The following is a 25,504-nucleotide window of genomic DNA, read 5'->3' as shown; positions in this document are numbered from 1 at the left end:
GAGAGAGAGAGGGAGGGAGGGAGGGAGGGAGGGAGGGAGGGAGAGGGGGAGAGAGAGAGAGAAGGAGAGAGAGAAAGGGGAGAGAAAGGGGAAAGAGAGAGGGAAAGAGAAAGACAGAGATGTGGGAGGGAGGGAGGGAGACAAGAAGGAGGGAGGGAGGGAGATAGAGAGAGAGGAGAAATAAAGACAGAGATGGGAGGAGGGAGAGAAGAAAGAGATGAAGGGAGAAAGATGAAGGGAGAGAGAGGAGGAGGGAGAGGGGGAGAGAAAGAGAGGGAGAGAGAGAGAAAGAGAAAGACAGAGATAAGGAGAGGGAGGGATAGAAGGGAGACAGGGAGGGAAGGAGGGAAAGAGAGATATGAAGGGGAGAGAAAGATGAAGGGAGAGAGAGAGGGAAGAGAGAGAGAGAGATGGAAGGGGAGAGAGAGAAGGAGATGGAGAGTGGAGAGAGCTGGGAGAGAGAGAGAAGAGTGAGAGAGAGATGGAAGGAGAGACTGACAAAGAAAGAGAGACAGAAAAAAATAGAGAGAGAGGGAGCTAGAAGGAGGGATAGACACCAAAGAGATAAAGAGAGAAGAAAGCAGGGCATTTTCTGGGGAAGCGTCAGATGCACAGGGATCCCTAGAGAGCCTGCCTGTGTCACCTGCCCCCATCACACCGGAAGCCCACCCATGAAGATAACATGTCTGTCTTTCCTTCCTTCCTATTCCCCACCTCATGCCATCCTCTTTGCCTACAGATCTGGCCACCTGAAAAGAGCAATGGCTGCCCTCTGGGTGGGCCCTGGGTGCCCTCTGATGGGAGATCTCTTCTTCTCTCTCCACAGTCCATGGCATCAAATGGACGTGCAGCAATGGGAACAGCAGCTCTGGTTTCTCGGTGGAACAGCTGGTGCAGCAGATCCTGGACAGCCACCAGACCAAGCCCCAGCCTCGGACACACAACTGCCTTTGCACTGGCAACTTGGGTGAGCTGGCACCAGGGCTGGCAGTGAGCTAGGGGAGCCATGCAAGGGGAGGGCACCAGTCACAGGGAGGTGCTTGGCTCCTCCTGGGTGGGCACCCACCCCCCATCTCAGCCTTCCTGACAAGACCATTCTCACCTCTCTCTGTGTGGCACTGATTTGGAATTAAGTGACCAAACCACATGGCAGGTGCCCTGTGGAGAAAAGTCAGAGAGAAAGCCAAGACCATTAGCCATCTACAGCCTAACAAAGGCTCCTCTGGGTCAGGGTGGTGGGGGCAGGGGGGGCACACTAAGCTGATTGAGGCCCTGCTCAGCTCATGCAACATGTTGTCTGAGAAGTGGGAAGGGAAAGAGACAGTGGCAGGAAGGATAAAAGAAGTCAGTCTTGCCCAGATCGTATTCTGCTCTGACCCACATGCACACGAATCAGCAAGAGACCTCCAGTCCCAGGCTCCTTAGAGTGAACTCAGCCCCCCCCCCCCCCCCCCCTCCATTGGGCTGCTAAACTCAGCCTCTCCTTTAACCTCCTTTGGCTTCAAAGGTCCAGAGGCCCCCTTGACTTGTAGCCTAATGTGGCCACTTTCCTAATCATCTCATTTGCTCCCTGGGATGAGATTGCCCCACTCCCTTCAGTTCCTTAATTAGATATTATCATTAAAGGGTCATGTCTCTTCTCTATTAAGTCTTTGTGAATTTAAGATTCTCAATGGGGAATACTTGTGATGGAATCATGGGAGAATTTTCCCTTTTATCAAAAACAATGGCCTATGTCTAATGGGTAAAAAATAAGGATGGAATGGGGATGAGAGGGAGGAGTGTCCTGGCCTGCTGAGCACAAAGCCCTTGGAGAAAGATCCATAAAGGATAGTCATAAGCTTAGAGAGACTGGACTTTGCTTGTAAGCTTCAAGGGTGGGCAGGATTTTAACAAGTAAAGATGGCAGAGGGCATCATGAGGGAAAGCACAGAGGTGAAAATTGGGAGACTGTGTTGAGAGAACAGTTAACAAGTTTAGCTTGGTTGTCATGTGTAGTATGTGAAGGAAACAAAGAGCAGAAAGGTAGACTGAGGCCACATTCTAGAATGCTAGACTATGGACTTGAAATGAACTCAGTTCTTGTCCTCTAATAAAACTTCAACCCCAAAAGACACAAAGCCCATCCTGGACTCACCAATCTGAACTAGACAGTCATGGTCCGGTTTGGGGCTTTTGTTTTTCCCCTTTGATGACTTATATGGTTTCCCATATGGCTTATGTCTCTTTGTAGCACAGGGTTGGGGTTTGGGATGTGTTTGTTCAAGGATTTTTGGCCAAGCAAACAAGTCGAGTATTGCACAGACCCAACTCTAACTCTTTCTTGTGTGTGTGTGTGTGTGTGTGTATACACGTGTGCATGCGCGTGCGTGTGTGCGTGCACGTGTGCGTGCGTGTGCGTGTGCATGTGTGTGTCTTGTGTTTTTCTTGACCACAGGAGCAGGCAGCAGTGTGCATCACAAGTGTAACAGTGCCAAGCATCGCATCATATCACCAAAGGTCGAACCACGGACAGGTGGGTACAGCACTCACTCAGAGGTACAAAATAATGATGTCTCCGAAGGCAAGAATGAGCACAGTCATGGCAAAGCCTCGAGCCGGGAGAAGAGGAACGGCAAAGTGGCGAAGCCCGTGCTGCTGCATCAGAACAGCACCGAGGTGTCCTCCACCAATCAGGTGGAGGTCCCCGACACCACCCAGAATTCTCCCGTGTCCATCAGCAGTGGCCTCAACAGTGACCCAGATATGGCAGACAGCCCCGTGGTCACAGGGGTGTCCAGCATGGCGGTGGCCTCTGTGATGGGGAGCTTGTCCCAGAGTGCCACCGTGTTCATGTCAGAGGTCACCAACGAGGCTGTGTACACCATGTCCCCCACAGCCGGCCCCAACCAGCACCTGCTCTCCTCGGAAGCCACCACCCAGGGTCTCGTCCTGGCAGTGAGCTCCGACGGCCACAAGTTCGCCTTCCCTGCCACAGGGAGTGCAGAGGGCTTGTCAATGTTGCCCACCAATGTGTCGGAAGAGCTGGTGCTTTCCACCACCCTCGATGGTGGCCGGAAGATCCCAGAAACCACCATGAACTTTGACCCGGACTGTTTCCTCAACAACCCCAAACAGGGACAGACCTACGGGGGTGGGGGACTGAAAGCCGAGCCCATCGGCCCCAATATGAGACAGTCGCCCACAGCGGAGCGGGTCAGCTTTAGCTTCAGCGCGGCCCTCACGAAGGAAATCAAGACCGAGGACACGTCCTTCGAGCAGCAGATGTCCAAAGAAGCTTACTCGTCTTCTAGCACGTCCAACTCCCTCACCCTGTCAGCCGGCTCCAGCCTGCTCCCGTCCGGTGGCGGACTCAGCCCGAGTACCACCCTGGAGCAAATGGACTTCAGCGCTATAGACTCCAACAAGGACTACGCTTCGAGTTTCAGCCAGACTGTCCACAGCCCCCACGTCCACCAGACCCCTTCCCCTAGCTTCTTTCTGCAGGATGCCAGCAAACCCATCCCCCTAGAGCAGAGCGCCCACGCTAATCTCAACGATTCGGGTAGTTCTTTTGTGCCATTAGGGATGGCTACCGTGAAGACAGAGGCCCCTCCGACCCCCTCCAATTGCAATGGTCCCGTAGAGACCCGGATAGAGGCCACGTCCTCGCTGCAGCTCATGCAGTTCCAGGCCAATTTCCAGACCATCGCCGCCGAGGCAGAAGTTCCCATGGAGACCTCACAGCCCTCCGAAGGGGGCGAGAACCTGCTCAAGTCCGGGGAGCTGCAGAGCTGCAGCTCGGAACACTACATGCAGCCCGAGACCAACGGGAGCATCCGGACCGGGGGCAGCATCCCCATCCTGCAAGGGAACATGGTCCAGGGGCTCTACCCCGTGGCCCACCACAGCCTCCATAACTCTTCCAACATGGAACTGAGCCTGGACCACTTTGATATCTCCTTCAGCAACCAGTTCTCTGACCTGATCAACGACTTCATCTCGGTGGAAGGTGGGAGCAATGCTATTTACGGACACCAGCTCGTGTCAGGGGACGGCGCCGGCCTCTCACAGGCCGAAGATGGCGCCCGGGCCTCCTTCAGCCAGGCCGAAATGTGCATCCCTTGCTGCAGCCCCCAGCAGGGCGGCATGCAGCTGAGCAGCGCCGAGAGCGGGGCTGGCACCATGGCCTACATGCATGTGGCCGAGGTGGTCTCTGCGGCCACTGCAGCCCAAAGCACCCTGGGATTGCTGCAGCAGAGTGGGCGAGTCTTCATGGTGACCGACTACTCCCCAGAGTGGTCTTACCCAGAGGTAAGCTGCTGGCGCTTCCTTCCCAACCAGCGCCACCAGCGGGGCCATCTCTCATTGCACACATACGAGGGCATCAAGATCATTTGCATGTAATTAATTGCCTTCTCTTGATTATGAAGATCTATATCTGAGGAAGGTATAGATCCAAAAGTGCTTCTGTCTCTCCCAAGCCGTGCTTCTCAGAATGGTACTGTAGACCACCCTGCCTTCGCGATCCTGATTGGCTAATACCTGCACATACATCCTCATCAGAATGGAAGGTCAGAAGGGTTTGGTTTGATGAGATACCAATCAGGGCTACCCTAACTCCTCCTCCTCCTCCTAACGATAGCCTTTATCCAGTACTCTAAGGTTTGCAGTGTTTTATATATGTTCTCTCATTCCATCCTCACAACACCACACGGAGGTAGGTGCTCTAATTATCTCCATTTTACAGGAGAGGAAACTGAGGTAGACACACCAGGGTCACGCCAGTAACGGATGTCTAAGGCAGGGTTTCTTAACAGGTAGCATTTACACCACACTTTAAGGTTTGCAAAGAATTTCACAAACATGTCTTTTCCCCCTCATAACCCTGGGAGGGAGGTTCTGATATTATCCTAGTTTTACAGATGGGGAGACTGAGGTAGACAGCAGTTAGGTGACTTGTCCAGGGTCAGACAGTGTATTAGTGACTGAGGTTATATTTGAACTCAGATCTTGCTTTCAGTTCTGGGTACTAATATCCACTGGGCTACCTCAGGTCATCCAACTCAGGTCATCCTAATTCAGGCCAGATCACTTCAGTTCAACATTTACTAAAGTAGCATTAACCAACGAGAATTAATTAACCACCTCCCATGTACAAGGCACTGTGCTGAGTATTGAGGATCCAAGGACATAACCCAGGCCACCAAGCGACTCATATCCCTGTGCACAGAGAGTGCCAGAGAAACCCCACATACCGAAAAGGATCCTCAGAGATCACTGATGGTGTCTAAGAAAGAATGGACCCAAGGAGGGGAAATGACCTGCCCAAAGTCACACTGACAGTTAGTGACAAAATCTTAGTTTCCTGAAACCCAGATCAGTTCTTTTTCCCTAAGACCAGCCTTTTGGCCTTAAAAGAAAAGAGCCTGGAATAATGGAGAGAGTGCTGGCCTTGGAATCAGAAAGATCTGGGTTCAAATCTTCCCTCAGACCCTTATTAGCTGTGTGACCATGGGCAAAGTACTTCATGTCTTGTGCCTCAGGCAACTCCATAGTACTTATCTAAGCCATAAAGTACTTTAATTAAACACTGGTTTTAATCAGCGCTGATGGAGTGAATTCCCAGACTGGGAGTTTCCTCATAATAATGAAAGGGAGGCAGCTTGGCACAGTGGAAATCAATAGCATTGCCTCTGGGCTCAGAGGACCCAGGTTCAAATCCAGTCTTTGATGCTGACATTAACTGCCTATCACCCCTCAAGGAGTCTTTTGACTGGACCTCCCTGGACCTCACTTTTCTCTCTGAGGTCCCTGCCTGACTCTAGATCTCTCATGGCCTGGGTTCAGATCCCACCCCCTGGCCCTTACTAGCTGTCCAAGCCTGGGCAGAAAGGACATGAGCTGCCCAAATTGATGCAGCATGTGTTTCTAAGGCAGGATTTGAGCCTAGATCTTCCCGACTCTGAATCCAGTGTTATAACCACACTGTAAGACCCTTGGGAGGGCCATGTCCCCTTTGTAGACCTCTGTCTCTTCTGTAGAATGAGGAGGTCCAAGGTCCCCTCCTGCTCCATGGTGATTTCCCTACCATGAGAAGCTGGGATTGGTCTTGCCGTCCCAGGTCAGGAGCATGCCAACCCTCTAACCCAACCCCAGGCCTGGGGCTAGATCTGTTCATCTTCATGCACTAGTAAGGAGCTGCAGAAGAGCAGACAGGCAAGGCAGAGCTGAACAAGCAAGAGGTCCCCAAGAAATGTTCACTCTTTAGTTACTGGAGAGCGAATCACAAAGGCACCAACCTGGTGGGCATGGGGCATGTGATAGGCCTGGGGAAGAGCATCCAACAACTTGAGAAAGATGGTGAGGGGGTAAGGAATCAAATGGCCAAAGGTACAGGATGTTAGGAGGCAGAGCTGTTATTCATCTGGCACTCTGGGTAATGAGACCCAAGGCCCCCTGTGGAGAGAGAGCCCATGTATCCCACAAGGCTTCATCTAGGATGGGAACAAGGCCAGGCCAGGCCAGGAAGCCACTCATCTGGCATGCAGATGCTTGAGGAAGAATGTAGAATGAAGAATTGTAGAATGTTAACTTCCTACTTTAGTGCATCATTCATGCTAATAAGGCAGCAGAGCCCAGTGGACGTATAACCAACCTTAGAGTCAAGGAGTCTTGGGTAGAGGCCCCACCTGACACAGACTGGCCAAATGACCCTAGTCAGGACGCTTAACCTCTTACCACTCCCAGACAGGGGCCAAGAAGCCTCGATGGAGGCTTCTTCACAAGGCATTCTTTATACCCATGGAGTTATGAGCCTAGGACAAATGCAAATGCACATCCAGTATGGGACACCTGCTGTAGTAACTGCTGTCAATAACCTCTCACTCAGTGAACATTTATTAAGTGCCTACTACATACTGGGAATACAAAAGGAAGCAAAAAACAGCCCCTAGCCTCCAGGAGCGTCCACTCTAACATAATTAGATTACAATCGAATGTCTAGAGACCACCCACAAACAGACATTTACAAAGCAAGCTCTAGATGGGAGACAGGAAGTAATGATCAGAGAGAAGGCGCTAGAATTAAGAGGGACGGGGGAAGGCTTCATTAAAAGATAGAATTTTAGCTGAGACTTAGCAGGAATCCAGGGAGGTCAGTGTGCAAAGATGAGGCAGGAGAGCACTCCAGACACTTGGGACAGCCAGAGAAAATGCCTGAAGGAGAAACGGAGTGTCTAGGAGGCCAGTGTCACCAGATGGAAAAGTGTTTATCGGGGAGTAAGGTGTGAGAAGACTGGGAAGGCAGGAGGGTCCTGGGGTATGCAGGCCATTTTGTACTTGATCCTGGAGGCCACAGAAAGAAGCCACTGGGGTTTATTGAGGAAGGGATGACGTGGTCACACCTGCACTTTAAGAGCATCACTGTGGTGGCCAAATGGAGGATGGATTGGAGTGGGGAGAGCCTTGAGTCAGGCAAACCTAGCAGCAGCTGTTGTAACAGTCCAGGTGTGAGGTGATGAGGGTCAGCACCACTCTGGAACAGGGTCCAAGGAGAGTACGGGAATGAAGAGATGCAGCAAAGGTGAAACTGACAGGCCTTGGCAATGGCTTAGTTATGGGTGGGGGTGAGGATGAGAAATAGTAAGGAATCCAAAGTGATTCCTAGGATACAAACCAGAGGCCCTGGGAAGACAATGTTGCCCTCTGTAGTAAGAGGTAAGCTTACCCAGTGCTGGGGTATGGGGGTGGGAATTAAGGGGGAAAATAATGAGTTCTGTTTTGGACATTTTAAGTAGAAGATGTCCACTGGACATCCAGTTTGAGATGTCTGAAAAGCAGTTGGAGATGAGAGACTGAAGGGCAGCAGAGAGGTTGGGCAGGAGAGATAGATTTGAGAACCATCAGCACAGAAATCACTACTAAGTCCACGGGAGATGATGATGAGATCACCAAGTAAAGAAGTACAGAGGGAGAAGGGCAGAGGGCCCAGGCCAGAAGCCTGAGGGACACCTATGGTTAGAGAGTGTGGTCTGGAGAAGGATCCGGCAAAAGAATGGTCAGATGGGTAGGAGGAGAGACAGGAGAGAGCAGTGTCCAGAAAACCTAGAGAGAGGAGAGGATAAAGTTGGAGAGAGTGATCAACAGTGTCAAAGGCTGCAGAGGTCAGGGAGAATGAGGACTAAGAAAAGTGGTTGGATTTGGCAGCGAGGTCACTGGGGAAAGCAGTTGAGGTGCAATGGTGGATTCAGAAGCTGGATTATAAAGGATTAAGGAGAGAGTGGGAAGAGAGGAAGTGCAGGTCTCCTTGGCATTCACTCCATACTAGAGTTACCCCTCCACTAGAAGGTGTCTTTGAGCCATCACTTAGGTTAAAGGGCATGGTATCTTTCTGAAGCTGACCCCTGACTCTGGATGTCTGCAGAGGGAGTCTACTGAGTGTGTACTGCTCCTGCCTTCAGGACCTAGACAAAGGGGCAACAAGGATAGATCCCCTTCATGTCCCCTCACCTTTCAGCCTTACGTCTTTCCACTGTCTCCTCCCTTCTCAGTCCCTGGTACACACAAGTACCACCTTTACTGATCCCTGCCTACACATACTGGGTTGATTCAGAAAAAGTCACACCTACAGCTTGCCACAGGAGGGCAGCATAGGAACGAGAAAAATGGGAAATTGACGTTCAAAATCTGGCCTTGAGCATGGTAAACTCAACTCTGGAATATCAGGACTTTTGGAGGTTTCCAGTTATCTTAAGGGGAAATGGGGGACAAAGAGAGGGGCAGAGAGAAGGGGAGAAGAAACATGGAACCATCTTAAATACCACTTTATTTTAAAAAATAAGTTTATGCTACACATCATTTCTAGGAGAAGCTGAGGTGGGTGAATTCCCAGGAGAGGCAGAAGGATTTAAGAGTCAAAGCACGTGTGTTCTGACTGCAGTTTAGCGTCTAGTAAAATACTGGCATCTGTCTATGTGATATCGGCCTCGAGTAAAAGGAGGGAGTTCGACAGGATGAGCTAAGGTGCCTTCCAGCTTTAAATCCTATGATCCAGCACCAGAGACTTGGGGCTCACTGACTGATGGTTATACCAGGGGCTGCTGCTTTCTTCCTGGAGTTTCTGAAGGGCTTTGATGCTTGCCCTCCAGCACAGGTCAGCCCTGAACTGCCAGTACTGGGCCCCAGCACTAGACCTGGCCCCAGGGAAGCCACTCCCTTTGATCTCTCTCCCAGAGGGGAGCTTCTGTTGCCAGGAGGTTTGGGCTGTGCTGTCCAGCCTCCCAGAAGTGAGAGTGATAACTTCTGCCAATGAGTCAGCCATAATCCCCTCTCCCAGACGGGGGACCCCCAAATCTGCTCTGCTTCCCAGGGATAAGGTCATGGGTGGTCAGGGCCAAGCCTTTCCCCCCCATCTCCCCGAGGTGGGTCACTTCTGACCAGTGCCCATAATTCCCTGCCCAGTTAGGGTGACACTGTTTGGCAGCACAGTGAGATCTGGCATTTCAACGTCCTGTCTTCCCTGACGATTTCCCCTTAAAAGCCCCCTCATGCCACCTTCCTTCCCACTGGCTCTCTTACCTCTCCCCTCCCTTATCCTTCCACCTTTGCCTTGGTTCTCACTGAGCTATTGGCTGATTCCCCACTTTTTCCAAAATGGAAAGAACTGAGAAGAGGGAATCGTGAACCCTGGGCCTTCATCTCAGCCGCCATCACTATCATCTCTGGCTCTGCCTGTCAGTATTTGCATGGCTTTAGGCAAGTCCCGTCACCTTTCCTGGCCCCATTTCCTCATCAGGCCCAGACCAATATGAACGCATGGAACATTTAAATATCCAAGAAATGACGTTTTGGGTGGAAGCTCTCGCATGCCCTGCCCCTGCCCCACCACCTCCTGTGCCTTTCATCTTTCCCATCCTTTCTCATCACAATGGAACACAGACTAATCTCCCGCAGGGCAAACTACAAAGAGAGGCGGGGAGGGGGCTCACCACGAATGGATGTGGTCCAGCTAAACCACTGTTGCCATGGAAACATTCACCTGGATGGGTGGAGCCTGAGCCATCCTGCTGGTGGGGGGAGGGGATATCTCCCTGGGAAAGGTGCCAGTTTTCTGGGCTGACGTGCTTCAGTCCTGGCTTTGGAACAGCGGGCAGTAGGCAGTGGTTGTTGCTGTTCTTGGTGGAAATGGCGTGGGGCTTTATGAGCTTAGACACCAACACTCCTCCACCCCACCCTGTTCCCTGGTGCTCACCACCTCCTTTTTCCCCACCTCCACCCTTGTCTCAACTCTTAATGTCTCAAGGAGTCTTTGCTCCTTTCTTAGGATCATAGGAAGATAGATTTAGCTCTAGAAGGACCTTAGAAGCCATCCGGGTTCAACTCACAGGGCAGCTGACTGAAGTCAAGAACACTCATCTTCCTGAGTTCAACTATGGCCTCAGACACTTAGTAGACCCTGGGCAGGTCACTTCTCCCTGTTTACCTCAGTTTCCTCATCTGTAAAATGAGTTGGAGAAGGAAATGGCAAACCACTGCAGGATCTTTGCCAAGAAAACCCCCAGTGGGGTCACAGAGTCAACAGGACTCAACAACAAAGCTCAACTCATTCATTTTAAATATGAGAAACCTGAAGCCTGTAAAAGGAAAGTAAGTTTCCCCAGGGGTCACATAGGCAGTTAGGGTCTGAAGCAGGTCTTCCTGACTCCCAGGTGGGTGCTCTAGCCTCTGGAGGAAACTGCCTCTGATGCACTGTAGGGCTTCAGGGAGCCACCATCCAACGGGAATAAGAGCTCCCCATGGAAAAATGGAGAGAGCCCTGGATCTGGAGCCAGGAGATAGGGAATAGATAGATAGATATCGTAGAATAATAGACACTTTATCATTGGTGTGATACCCTTCAACTTGGGAGGCAATGTGGACAGTGGAAAGAGAATTGGAATAGATGACCCAGGTTCAAATCTTCCCTCTGCCACTCTCTGCCTATGACACCTCCCTGGGCCTTAGTTTCCTCATCTGTAAAATGAAGGGGTTGAACCTAGATGGTCTCTGAGGTCCCTTCTAGACAAGAGTTAGGAGTATCTCTGAGTCAAATGGGGATAATAACCTACCTCCAGTTTCTCATGTAAACCTTAAAACTCCATCGCCATCATTATTGTACATGGGCTAGTACCCACATAGAGCACACTGTGTGATGCCTGTCCCAGCTGCTCCTCAGGCCCCCAGCTGTGGACCTGTTATAGACTCATTAATGCATACGAATTTCAAACAGGAAGAGACCTCGGAGATCGTTAACTCCAATCCCTCATTTTACAATTGAGGAGATCAGTACCTAGAAAGATGAAATGACCTTTCTATGGTCATGCTAGTCAGAGAGCTGTTCCAATAGGTGGGGAAACAGATAAAATGTTCTCCTAGCAGCAGACCTGATTTCTATGAAAGGGGACCTCAGGGTCTCAGCCTCCGAAGGATGAGTGGGAATGTCAACTGTCAAGGGAATGGGCTATTCTAAGTGATCTCTAAGGACTAGAAGAATAACATGGTGACTTTTTTTTCAACCAGACATACTCTGCTGTAACATTTGTCACAGGGCAGAGAAGCATGCTTCTACACAGGACCGAGAGAATGGCCATACAGAACTCACAGAATCTTGGGGAGTTCTGGTTCAAGCCTTTATTCCAAATCCCATGGATGGAAGACTTCTGACTCTCAGTTCAATGCTCCTTTGACTACAGTGCTGCCAGCCCTAGTCTAAGGTCAAGGTGGAGATAAAAAAAAATTCTGAATCGCACATCTTCTCCTCTTTCATTTCTGCACAATGGGGTGTCTTTTAGAGGGGTCCTGGGAGGAGGCCCAGCCTATCCAGTCCAAACCTAATTCAGGCAAGTGTACCAGAACCAGCCAAAGCCAAAGGTCCACTGTGGAGGATACTCTCCAAGATCTTGTTGGTCAGAATGAGTTCTGAAAAAGAGCCACTGATAAAATCACAGTATTTAAAACCAGAGGGAGACCTTTGAAATCATCAAGGTCAGTCCACACATTTTAGAGATGAAGAGACCAAGGCTCAGACATAGGGAAATCAACTTGTCCAAGGTCCACAGTGCATCCAGCCCCCTCTGAGTCATCCCTCAGCAGGGACTCTGGCTGGGTTAGAGCTGGTATTGGAAAGAGAAGACCTACCTCTGACACAAACTGGCTTTGTGACCCTGAGAAAATGACTTCATCTTTCAGGACCCGCCTCTCCCAGGCAACTCCCTAAGACTAAAAGTTGCAAAGCAGGTACTAATCTGCTGTGATAGAGGGAGTTTCCTCACTGGGAGTGCTTAACACACCAGAAAAATTGAAAGAGAGACAGAGAGGAGAGACAGACAGACAGACAGACAGAGACAGAGAGAGAGGGAGAGGGAGAGGAAGAGGGAGAGAGAGAGCTGAAATTCCTTCCTTCCTTGGGCAGAGCTAGACAAACTATAGCAAGGCAGCTAAGTCTGTGAGGTGTGTCTTTGGCAGCCTCCTACCTTCTCTATCAGTTCCCTGTCCTTCATCCCCACCTCCATCCCTGTTCTCTTTCCCTCTCTTGCTGAGTCTCCCAAGGTGCTAGCTAATAGGCTTACAGGAGCGAAGTGATTTTAGCAGATGTTGCCTTCAAGCTAACATTTTGGATCATAGGATTTTGACCTAGAAGGTATTTTAGAAATTCGTTTTGAAAATGAGAAAATTGAAACCCAAGGGAATTTTTGCCCAAGGTCACACAGCAAACAATTAGCAGAACCAAGATATGACCTCTGATCTTCTGACTCTAAATCCAGTGGCCTTTCCAATGTGCTATGTTGCCTCTCTTGGAGCAGAAGCCTATTTTGGAGCACTCTAAAATCACACCCTGTAGGCAGTCACCTACTGTGCCTATAACATAGTGCTGAGCATTCACTGGGATTAGAGTTCCTAGAGAGCTGTAGCCCAAGAGAAACCAAAGGCTTCCTCTGGGAAAACTCAGGAGAGCATGAAACAATGGAAGAACCCTGTTCACACTTCTCCTAGGTACTGGGTAGGAGATGACAGAGCTGGAATGTAACCCAGCCTAGGGCCCCAAGGCCAGTGCTGCCTGGTATAAGGGGAGAGGGCTCTAGCCTGCTGAGCCATACCTCAGGGTGGCACCCTTTGGTCCAACTGCCATCCTTCAGGTTGCCTTCCCCAACAAAGACACTAGGTGGCACCCTTCACCAATTTCTGAATGACCCTTGTTGCCAGGGGTAGCAGAGCCACGGCAGTGTAGTTTAGAAGTGGGCAAATGGAGGGATATTGACACCAGAGCCCACAACCTAGCCATCCTATCTAGGGCCACATGCCAGAGACCAGCTACAGACATGCACTTATCCAGGGCCCCTGTCTGTCACTGCCATACTCTGCTCCCTTCCTTACCACAAAAAAGGTCCTTCCATTGAAATTTCCCTGAACCATGTCTCAAGGAAGGACTAATAAGCTGAATAAGGGGAGCCTAATCCTACCGCCCTTGGCTGTTCTTAGTCAGACCACAGCTGGAGAAGTGTATGCAGTTCTGAGTCACTGACAAGTAAGAGAGTGTGGGAGAGAACACACATTTATTAAATACCTAAGTACCAGGCGAGGTATAGTGCTACACTCTTTACAGATTTTATCTCATGTAATCCCCACAACAATACTTGGAAGGGGGTGCTATTATTATCCTCATTTTATAAATGAGGAAACCGAGGCAGACAAAGGTAAAGTGACTTGCCCAGGGTAATATAGCTACTAAGTGTCTAAGGCTGAATTTGAACTCAGAAGCTAAGATCTTTGACTTTGGGCCCAGTTCTCTGTGTCACCTAGTTGCCTTCTAAATGAAGTACATCAGAGGATCCTGGAGGAACGGGGGACCATATCATCTGAAAGTGGGTAGAAGGAAGTGAAGATTCTTAGCCTGGAGAACAGATCATAGGAATTTATGATTTAGAGCTGAGACTTTAGAGATCATCCCTCTGGTCCAACTCCCCCTGGGCCTTATTTTACAGGTGAGAAAACTAAAGTCCAGAGTGATTAAGATAAATGGGGAAACAGTGTGAGGACATCTGACTCCCCTTGAGGAGTGTTTAGTCATCAGGCACAAATGAATGATGTCCTGCCTAGAGCATGGAAAGAAGTGGACCTCACAATTGCTGAGCCATTAGCAGTGATCTTTGAAAGTAGTGGGAAAAAAAGAGCTAAGAAGGACATATGTATTGTTTTTCAAACAGGACAAGAAAATGGAGCATGGCAAGCCTAGGTCACTTAGTTTTACATTTGCTCTGGGCAGAATTCCAGAACACAATATCCAAGGGATGGTTAGTAAACTTGTAGAAAAGGAAGCAGTGATTGAAAAGAGGCAAGGAGACTTCTTCAAGAGTAAGTCATGCCCCCACTAAGCTCATTTCCTTTTTTGATAGTGCTGCTTTGAATGATAAAAGGAGGTAAATACTGTGGCTTCAGCTGACCTAGGTTCTAGTAAAGCATCTAATAAAATCTCTCTTTTCTGTGAAAAGATGGAGATACAAGCTTGACAGTAATTGGAGGGATCTGGAAATAACTAAATCATTAGATCAAGAGAGCGATTATTAAATAAATATTCCTTGTTTATCAATTCAGAAAGTCTCTAGGGCAATATCTCAGGGATCTGAGTTCTGTCCTATGCTGTGAGATTATCAGTGACTTGAATAAACATAAATCACATGCTCACCAAATTTTCAGAAGACACAGAACTAGGAAGGACATTTCAGATAGCAGAAGTCAAGATGCAAAAGAATCTTTACAAGCTAGAGGACTGGGTCGATATAATACTAATACTAATAACAATAATAATAATTCTTACAAAGCAGTTTAAGGTTTGTAGATTGCTTTACACGTATTATCTCATTTGCTACTATTAATCCCATGTTACAGACTCAGAAAGGAGAAGTGACCTGCCCTGTCTCTGGGTCCAAAACCCTATTACCACCATGGCAAGCTGTCTCTCAGTGGTGAAGGGCTTCTTCACATTCATTCAATCTGAGGATCAAGTGAGGAAACCAAGGATGTTTAGCCTGGAGAAAAGAAGACTTAGGAGGGTCATGATGGCTCTCCCCAAATATCTGAAGTGATATAGAAAAGAGATGGGAGTGGCCCCCAGAGGACAGAGCCAGGACCACTGGGTGGAAGTTACAAAGGAGCAAATTGAAGCTTGATGACAGACATGAGTGTAGAACAGGCTTTGTCAAGAAGCAGGGAGCTCTTCCTCAATGGAGGCCGTTAGGATGCCAGCGTGGGGATTTCTTTGGCAATGGTTTGGACGAGTTGGCCATTGAAATCCCTCCAACGCTGAGATTCTGTGGTTTTGTAAGTGATTTGTTCAGGGTCATATAGATGGCAAAGCCAGGTCTTTGGACTTTTAGAGCACATGACCATTATCTTCAAATATCCAAAGAAACACTATCTGCAGGATTTTTTATTCTTCTGGTGTGTCCGACTCTCCATGACCCCATTTGGAGTTTTCTTGACAGAGACACTGGAGTGGTTTGCTCTTTCCTCCTCCAGCTCATTGTACAGATGAGGAAACTGAGGCAAACAGGGTCAAGTGACTTGTCCAGGTTCACACAGCTAGTCTGAGGTCAGATTTGAACTCAGGAATATTAATGTTTGTGACTCCAGGCCTGACACGCTATCCACCACACCACCTAGTTACCCTATATATGCAGGATGGAATAGATTTATTCTGTTTGAATGGATGAATGAATGAATAATAAGACCTACCATTTACATGGGCTTTAAAATTTGCAAAAATGCTTGATGTTCGTTGGTTTGATTAAGGGTTGAGTGCTTACCATATCCCCACACTGTGCTAAACACAAGCCAGAAAGACAATCCCTACCCTCAAGGAGTTTACATTCCAATGGGGAAGACAACATAGATTGAGGAGCTGGATAAATTTGTCCCTACTGAGCAGAGCTAGAAACAACAGGGACATATTGCAAGGAGGGAGATTTTGACTCAACACGAGGGAAAGCTGTCTAGCATTCAGAGCTGTTTAACGGTGCCTTGGGAAGGTCGTCAGTTCTCCTGCTTTAGACAGTGTTCAAGCAGGGGCCACATAACCAGAGATACATAGAGAATAATTCCTTCTTTGGTGGAGAGATTGAATGAACTCTCCAACTCTCCAATGCTCAGAGTCACCCCCTCATGCCAGGCCGGCTGTGTCTTACAAGACGGAAATTGATGGGTCAAGTAGTCTTTTCTCATGAGGACTTAACCTGGAGGCAGGTCTACCCCAGCGCTTAACAAGGGCATTAGAACAGAGACTTTCTGGAGCTTAGCTGAGGGATGGAGGCCTTGATTAAATATCACATGAGAATCAATTAAAGTCACAGGGGTTGTTTAGCTTGAGGAAGAGAAGAGTTGGGGGCAGAGGGGAAGACATGGTCGCTGTTTTGGGTGTTTGAAGAATTGTCTTGAAGAAGGGTGATTAGATTCATTTTGTCTGGGCACAAGGACAGAACCAGGAACGATGGGTATACGTGATAGTGAGACAGATTCAGACTTGATGTCAGAAAAAAGTACCCACCCATTTTAGGGCTGTCCCATAGATGAATGGGCTGCCCCTCTCCCCCCATCATGGAGGTCTTTCTCCATCCAGAGGCTTGATGTCATTACAGCTTGTTAGGTTCGTTAGAATGGAGGTTTTTAAAATTTTATTTTGTCTCCATTACATGTAAAAAAAATTAACTTTTTTTAAAGTTTTGAGCTCCAAACTCTCTCCCTCCCTCCCTCCCCTCACTCCTCAAGAAGGCAAATAATTTAACCTAGCTTATACATTGCATAGTCATGCAAAACATTGCCATGTTGCAAAAAAAAAAAAAATACAGACAAAAAATGAAGAAAAAAGAGAGAATGGAGACTTGTGTTCAGGTATGGGTCAGAATAAGATGACCGCTGAGATGTTTTCTGATTCCTAAATGCTGTGATTTGGAGCTACTCCTAAGGTGATGCCAACAGTGAGAAGTCAAGAACAAGGAGGAGGAAAAGTCCCACCAGACACCATGTGATCAGGGAAAGCTTTGCCAGGGCTAGAGAGGTCAGGAGAGCTGGGAGGTGGCCTATGTCCCCAGGGCTCCCTTAGATCTCCCAGGAGCACGTGCCTAGAGCTAGGAGGGACTCAGGGGCCATCTAGTCCAACCCTCTCCTTTTACAGAGAATGAAACTGAGGCCTAAGGAAGTGATGTGACTTGCCCATGGTCACGTAGGTAGTGAGAGGTAGTGGTGGTGTTTGTACTTCATTTCCAAAGAGGACCAATGGCATCACGGGGGATGTCTTGACTTGCACTGGCAGAGTTGTACAAAGTCACCTCCAAATACATCCAAGTAAGTGCTGGAGGCAGAGTTTGACCTTAGATGCTTTCACTACGAAGGTGGGGTTGGGTCTTCCTACCGTGCCTCACTTTTTTTTTTTGCTTTTTGGGGGGCAGCTGGGGTTAAGTGATTTGCCTACAGTCACACGGCTAGTTTTTGTGTTAAGTATCTGAGGCTGGATTTGAATTCGGGTCCTCCTGACTCCAGGGCCAGTGTTCTACTTACTCATGCCTCACTTCTGAACCAATCCCCAGCTTGGGGCAAGGGGAGGAGGAGGACACAGTGGAAAGGGCCCTGGGTTTGGAGTCAGATGATCAGAGTTTAAATCCTGCTCTGTGAGATACCACCTGGGGGCCCTTGGGCACATGGCTGAGCCTCCTTTCCCATTTGCTAAATGAGGGGTATTGAACTAGATGGCCCTGAGGTTCCTCCCTGGGATCCTTGGACCCACTGAAACAAAGCAGCTTTCGTGTTCACTGTCCACAGACAGCCCTAAAGGACTTCACTAAAAGCAAGCGTCTTCCAGATCAGAGACCCTGAGGCCTGGACGCCTCAGAATCAGGCCCAGAATGAGCGGCATTCTGGGGACCCTTTGTAGATGCTAGTGGGCAGCCAGAGACTGAAAGCAGAGACAGCTCCTCCCAGAGCTGCTCCAGACCTGTGGCCAGACCTGATATCAACCTTGGGTGGGGACATTCCCACCCCCCACCATTCTCCCTTTGCTTTGTCTTCTCCCATCTCCCTGCCTGGGATAGACCTGGCACTAGCTGGTGGGCACTTGAGGTAATGGAAGGAGGTGGCATCTCCTGGCACAGGAGTCCTAACCAAGTCTAGGGGAGTCTGGCCTAGAAAGGGTCATCTCGGGCCTTCTCCTGGGCCCGAGCTGCTGAGCTCCACGCTGCACTGCTGGGAAAGCAGCTGTTTCTGAGCCTCGGTGGAAGCTCTCCCGGTCTCTCTGTGTGGGGGAGAGATGACGTCAGGAGTGGTTCCCAGTCTGTCTGTGTGGGCGGCTAGCAAAGACGCAGATGCCCAGAAGATTGGGGGAGCACGGGGAGGAGGGGAAGGCAGGGCTTTGGGATGGAACACTTGCTGCACCCGCAGCCCCATCACACCATTCAGCTCCACATCCCCATCTCCATTTGACAGTAGAGATGACCAGATTCTTGCTCCCCATCCCCCTTGTTCTGAGCCCTTCCTTTGCTCCACACAGAATCACACTGATTTCACTTGGCAAGGACCTAGGCCAGAGTCCTCTCTTTCCCACATTCCCCCATCCCCTGCCACTTTTCTCCCTCCCCCAGGGCTGAGTCTTTCTTTCTCCCTGCCTTTACCACCTCCCCACAAGCTCGGCACCAGCAGGAGCTGATGGGGGGCTCCAACAAACAGCAGCATTCTTTGAGCTCTCAGCAGGATCTCTCCCCAATTCTGATGGCCCAGGTTGGGACAGGCACAATGGACGAAATCCCCTTGGTCCGAACTGTCACCCAGAGCAGGAATCCTTTCCACCTGCATGCTTTGGCACTCAAAGGTCTAGAACTAGAAGGGTTCTCATAGGCCATCTAAATCAGGGTCCTCATTTTACAGATGCAGAGACTGAGGCTCAGAGAAGGGGAGCCTGGCTGAGAGCTCCATTATATCCCAAAGCACTGTGAGCTAACTCTCTTCTCTCATTGAGTCATACTTGGCCATGTTGTAGCTTCTCTACTCAGTGGTCGACCTTCTGCCCTCTGGAATCCTACTAAGTCCAATCAATCAAGGACTCGCTAAGCACTCCTCTAAGATTTAGAGATACAAATAAAAAGCAAAAGTAGAAGGAGCAAGCATGTAAATAAATGAGAGCGTGAAAGGCAAATAGGAGGTGGGGAGATGGCTTCAGAGAGTGCTAGGCCCGGAGTCAGGAAGATTGAGCCTCACACCAGCTATGTGACCCTGGGCAAGTCTCTTCACTCCGTGTGTCTCAATTTCCTCATCTATAAAATAAACTGGAAAAGGAAATGGTGAACCACTGCAGTATCTTTGCCAAGAAAACCCCAAATGGGGCCACAAAGAGTCGGCCACGACTGAGACGAGCCAACAGGGACACAGCAATGAAAGGTATATACAGAGTAGATAGGAATTAGCCTTAGAGGGAAAGACACTTGCAGATGGAGGTGGGGAGGGTGGAGAGAGGCGAAGGGACCAGAAAAGGCCTCTGGAAGGATGTGACATTTGACTTGAGTCTTAAAGCCAAGGATTCAATGAATCAGAAAAGCACTCGAGGCATGGACACCCTCCCATTCAAAACCATGGAGATGGGAAACGGAGCATCCTTGAGAGGACCAGCAAATAGGTCAGTTCCTCCTCCCATGGCCAGGTTTCATCTCCTAAAAGACAACGTCCACGTCCCCCTCCCCACCTCCTGGGCTCCCTCCCACTTCCTTGGCTTGGTGGTTAATGTCCTTGGACATTCTCTGCTCTCAGAGGGGAAACAATAGCTGTTTTCAAATATTTGAAAGTCTGCCATATTGGAAGAGGAATTACTCTTTTTCTGTTTGGTCCCAGAATAGCAATGAGTAGGGGTTGGAAGGGGACAAAAAATCTGGACTTGATTGAAGGCTAAATTTCCCAGGCTCAGGGATCTGGATCTGGAAGGAGCCTCAAAGGCCTTCTGGTCCACTCCCATTATGTTACAGAGGAGAAAACTGAGAACCATGGATGTCAAGGGATTTGTTCAATGTCATACACATAGCAAAGGTCAGAATCAGGTCATAGGCTCATCTTTTCCTAGTTCTAAAAGAGACTCCAGAAGTTATCTAATTCCATCCCTTCATTTGATAATTGAGGAAACTGAGGCTGAGGGACATTATGTGGCTGCCTCCAGTCACACAGTAGTGTCACAGGCAAGATCTGAACACAGATCCTCTGACTCCATGATCAGTGTCCTTTCTACTATATTACAGCCTTCTACATAGAAGAGTCTCAAAGGGGAATGGGTTGCCATGGCTTCTTCCTCCTTGGAGGTCTTCAAGCAGAGGGTAGATGACCATTATTGAATATGTTATAGGAGGAATTCTTGTTCAGGTCCAGGTTGGACTAGGGGACCAATGAGATCTCTTCCAACTCTACCATTCTGTGTTGTGGGAGGATGGATGGACACAGGGCAGGGAGCTTGAGAGAGAATGACCCAGAATGCCTTGGATTCCAGCCAGTTCTTAGATGTGTCCCAGGCTCAGAAAGACTGAGAGACATTGCATCTAGTTTTTGTTTTGTTTTGGTCCAGGAAAGGATGGATACTCAAGTTCCCTCCTAAAGTTTGTGTGAGAGCCTAAGTTGGGAGCTCTATAGAGGAGTGGAGAAAGTGGGAGTCCCAGGGAGTGAGATCCTGTCATTCTTTGCAAGAGTCTGCCAAGAAGGAACAAGGCCAGGGCAGGGAAAGGGAAACATACCTTACCTTAACTCTCCCCTCCTAGAGGGGAGCATAGCAAACAAATTTAAAAGAGGAAGGACATGTAGTTTGACAAAAGGAACTAACATATCAACAATTCTAACACTATATATACAATGTTCCATGCCCATAGCTCCCCACCTCAGCAAAGAATAGGAGGTGACTTCTCACACCTCTTCTTTGGGGCCAAGCTTGGCCATTGGAATCACACAGCTTTCAGCCTAGATTTTGCTGTTGTCGTTCTTTCTATTATGTATATTATTTTCCTGGCTCTGCTTACTTCCCTTTGCATCAGTTCATATAAGTCCTCCCATGCTTCTCGGTAGTTTTCAGTTTCTGATCTTTTCTCCTTTATATAGGGTCACTTAGTCGGGTATTTCCAACTTGTACCCTTGCCCCCTCCAGCCCATCGCCTTCTGTCATTCTCTCTGTCCTTCCTCACTTGCCTTTGTCTTCCTTTTCTTGCAGGGAGGAGTGAAAGTCCTGATCACAGGCCCGTGGCAAGAAGCCAGCAATAACTACAGTTGCCTGTTTGACCAGATCTCAGTGCCTGCATCCTTGATACAGCCAGGGGTGCTTCGATGCTATTGTCCAGGTAAGAAGGGCAGCTTCCTCAGACCATCAACAGGCCAGGGGTTAGAACTGAAAGGTCAAGAAATCAGGAGTCAAGGAACAGAGGGCTGGGGAGGAGGGGAAGGGCACACCAAGGGTAGGAATCTCATCTGAGCACTGACCAGCTTCATCCCCTCTCTGAGACTCAGCTCCTTTCCCTATAAAGTGAGAAGGCCTGTGCCTGTCTCCTGCACCCCCCTCCCCTGCTCCTTGGTCTTTACCTGTCCTCCTTGGACACAGTTCCCTCAAGATCCACCTTTTCAGACTAAGATTCTGCTCTCTGTCTTGTCCCAAGCTCTCCCATGTCTCATCAGATGAAGGAGGGAGAAAGCCACATAGCCCACTCTCCCTCTATGATACTGTAATACAATCGCTAAATACTTACTAGGTGCCAGGCTGTATGCTAAGCACTAGGGAGACAAAGACAAGCTGACCTTGCCTTCAAGGGGCTTACAGTCTGCCTATAAAAAGAATATATGTGCACATGAATAAATATGAGGTTATCTGAGAAGGTGGAGTGTACTAACAACTGTGGGGTTGGAGGGGCAGAAACCAAGAAAGGTTTTTCATGGCAGGTTTCACTTAAATTGAGCCTCAAAGAAAGTTAAAAATTGTATGAGGTAGGGGTGAGAAAGAAAGGCATTCTAGGCAAAGGACAACCCATGCAAAGGTGTGGAGATGAGAAATGGCATGTCAGGTTCAGGAACAGAGCACGTGATAAGTCAACACCATGGTCCATCCAAAACAGGCCCGGTCTTCTCTCCTGTTTCTTGTTAGAGTTGGAGGACAGCCCTAGTCTAGGGGGCAGCCCTGTATGCACCTCCTTCTGGGCCCTCAGCTAGAGCCTGGTCAAGATGACTAGACTGTAAACTCCTGGAGGGCAGGGGATGAATCTTATTTCCCTACGCATGACAGTCATGGTGCTATAAGCCAAGCTGCTGAGCAGCAGGCACTTAGACTCTTATTCACCCTTACTTTTTGAGAGCCCATCCCCTTGGGCATCACTTTCACAATAGTCCCTCTTTTGGCCCTTCCCTTCTTGGGAATACCTTACCTTTCAAATGAAGCCCATGGGGGAAAATGGCGAAAGCCCACATCAATGCTGGCCCAACCACTGCAACACACCCAATTACCCAGAAAAGGATAGAGTCCTGTGATTTCATTGGAATGGGGAACTCCCAGGAAAGGAAACTCCTCCTACCGATGCAGGTTGGCACTCTCTCTGCATAGAACATTGAGAGTTTGAATGACTTGCCTAGACAGGGTCACACAGCCAGGTCAGAGACAGGTCTGGAACCTAGGAGATGTGCAAAACAAAGTACTATGTAAGATCCAGAGTAGCAGGATCAAAAAAGATTTCATAGTTAGATTTTTGAGAGTGGGTTCTAATTCAACAGGTGAAGAGGGAAAGGGCAGGAACTCTAGAGGGAGCTAGATGGTGTAGTTGAAGGCCACTGGACTTGGAGTCAACAAGACCTGAGTTCAAATTCTGACTCAGGCACTTGCTAGTTGGTTGTGTGGCCCTGGCCAAGTCAACTAACCTCTCAGCCTCAGTTCTTCAACTGTTAAATGAGGATAATAAAAACACGTGCATCACAAGGTTGGTGTGAGGATCAAATGCCATATTTGTCAAGCCTTTGGAAACTGTAAAGTGTTCTATAAATCTGGCTACTGGTATTACAGAAATAGAGAATAACAGAAGCAAATATGTGAGATTAGGAGAGAGTGGGGTGAGGTAGAGAGGAGGCCAGAGAAATTGTAGTATAGAGTGCATGGAGGTGAGCTAGAAAAGACAAAGCCAGAAGAGTAGTGTGTGCCATGTTATGAAGGGCCTTGAATGCCAGGCCAAGCACTTACAGCTTTATACCTCAGTACTCCAGGGAGCCCGATATGGGCCCTTCCTCCATTGATACAGATCACTACCCCTTCTGCAACATAGGAGATGGTCTCCATGAGCAGCTGTGGCCAAAAAAAATCATTCTCTTGTGGCCAACCTGATGCTAAGCCTCTCCAGACTTAGCCAGGCTGATCTGAGGACCAGAGTCTATGACACAGGCCATCCCAGGGCCTATACTTGGGGTTTTTCCAGCTTGGTAGGACCTGCCAGCTCCTGTGTTCCACTGGCACAGCCTTTGAGGACTCAAGGTCACCTCTGTGGCTTAAGGAGCTATCAGAGCAGGGCAGTAACAGACAGGGACCTTTAGAGCAGTTCTTAATAAATGTCTGCTGGATGGCCATGTCTGTAACATGAGGGGCCTGGGCTGGACAATCCAGGATGCTGTGGGGAGGGGAGGGAGGGAGGGAGTGAATCCATGAATAAAGGAATAGCACACAAGGCTGGAGGGCGACCCAAGTAACTTCAACCAGGGTCAGGGCCTCCAGTGCGGGAGCTCCTCTCTACTAAAGCTCTTTCTCTTCTGAAACTTACAGAAAATAAGGTCACCCTTTCAGAAGGACGTGAGTGAGGTGCCAGAATGTTGGCCTGGTGCTCTGTATAGGACACAGCATTTCCACAAAACTCAAGGTCTCAGTTTGCCTCTGTATAAAATAAGGACTAGGTTTTTTCCAACTCCAAACCTGTTAAGAAATGACTCCAATTGCTTGAAGTGAAGAAACCTTAGATAGCACCTAAGATGCCACCCTCATTTGGCAGAGGGAGAAACTGTATGACAGAGAAGGGAAATGACTCATTTAAGGTCACCCGGAAAGATGGTAAAGGACTGGAGTCCTAGAAGCCAGGCTGCCTGAATCTGAGTTTAGCTAAACCATTGCTTCCCCCTTACAGTGTCCTGAGGAAGAACCCACCCTTACGGTTCCAGCTGGACTCTCTCTCCTCTCCCACCCTCTCCTCTTTTTGTCTCTCTGTCCCTCTCTCCACCCCCTTCTCTCTATCTCTCTGTCTGCCTTTATCTCTCTATCTCTGTCTTTCTCTGCATGCCCAGTCCAGCCGCTGCTCTGAGGTCTCTGTCTCTCTTTTTTTCTTTCTCTGTCTCTTTCTGACTCAGACTCTTTCTCTCCCTATCTCTGTCTCTCTGTCTCTGTGTGTCTGTCTTTCTATCTTAGTCTCTGTCTCTCTTCCCTTCTTTCTGTTTCTCTGTATCTTTCTGTTTCTCTCCATCTCTGTCTCTCCCTCTCTATCTCTGTCTTGTCTCTCCTCTCTCTCTATCTCTGTCTCTCTCTCTCTGTCTCTCTGTCTTTCTCTCTTTCTGTCTCTCTCCTCTTCCCCCTCTCTCCATTAACTTCCCCAAATCAATCAATCAATACATACTGATCAATACATACTGTTACATGCAAGGCACTCTACTGGATGCCAAGGATACAAAAGAAGAATGAATAAATAGTTGTTGCCCTTCAGGAGCTCTCATAGACCAAGTTAGGACAAGGCAAGTGGAGGGGGGAGGGAAAAGAAACAAGTATTTACTAAATGCCTACTATGTGCCCACCACTATAGCACTAACAAAAATTATTTCATCTGACAGGAATAGGTATCAGCTCCACACCAAACTCGACCCCCAAACTGCTATGGTAGCAATGAGTAGGAAGTTGTAAGGGGGAGGAATTGATATGCTCTGGGGAGCTGGAAAGGCCTGTGAGATCATGTTGTTTAGACTGGGAGCTCCTTGAGGGCAGGGACTGTCTGTTCTTTTTCTGTATCTCCAAGGCTCAGCACCTGAGCCTGAGACACAGCAAGCGCTTAACAAATGCTCATTTTTCCGATGAGGAAACTGAGTGTCCATCATTCCTGTTTAAGAATGCCCAAATCTGGGCTTGGCTGAACAGATGAGGAAGGGGATGATCAGGAGGCAAGGCAATGTGGGATATGGTCAGACCCGGCCTCAGAGTCAGGGACACGTGGGTTCGAGTCTTCCCTCAGACTCGTCTTAGCTGTGTGACCCTAGGCAAGTCACTTGACCCCAGGCAGCTCTCTAAATCCAGTGTTTCCTTACTAGGAGTTCTGAGATTGCAGACCATGATAGTAAGCATAATGATAATGGCAGCTGCAGCAACAGCAGCCATAGTAGTAGTAGTAATATGGTGGTAGTAGTAGTGGTAGTGGTAGTAGTAGTGGTAGTGGTATTGGTGGTAGTAGTGGTAATAGTCATGGTAGTAGTAGTGAGAGGAGTA

The 25,504-nt window shown here is 48.8% G+C and overlaps 2 protein-coding genes across 5 annotated transcripts in view; both read left to right on the top strand.

Moving 5' to 3' along the window:
- Positions 1–25,504, top strand: part of VAMP3 (vesicle associated membrane protein 3) — a 166,872-nt gene that overhangs the window by 11,419 nt on the left and 129,949 nt on the right. The window lies entirely within an intron of this gene.
- CAMTA1 (calmodulin binding transcription activator 1) overlaps positions 1–25,504 on the top strand; it is an 894,751-nt gene that overhangs the window by 755,690 nt on the left and 113,557 nt on the right. For all 4 annotated transcript variants that reach the window (XM_069079391.1, XM_069079392.1, XM_069079389.1 and 1 more), the window contains exons 5-7: positions 827–967; positions 2,438–4,293; positions 21,236–21,362. In XM_069079391.1, coding sequence (XP_068935492.1) covers positions 827–967; positions 2,438–4,293; positions 21,236–21,362 — 2,124 coding nt within the window. The remainder of the gene's footprint in view (positions 1–826; positions 968–2,437; positions 4,294–21,235; positions 21,363–25,504) is intronic.

Source organism: Petaurus breviceps, unplaced genomic scaffold (genome assembly GCF_028583685.1).
Source record: "Petaurus breviceps papuanus isolate PSGF00001 unplaced genomic scaffold, PetGlider_PUasm1.0 91041, whole genome shotgun sequence".
Lineage (NCBI taxonomy): Eukaryota > Metazoa > Chordata > Mammalia > Diprotodontia > Petauridae > Petaurus > Petaurus breviceps.
Note: the sequence above shows the minus strand (reverse complement) of the source record. Positions and strands in the feature narration are given on the sequence as shown.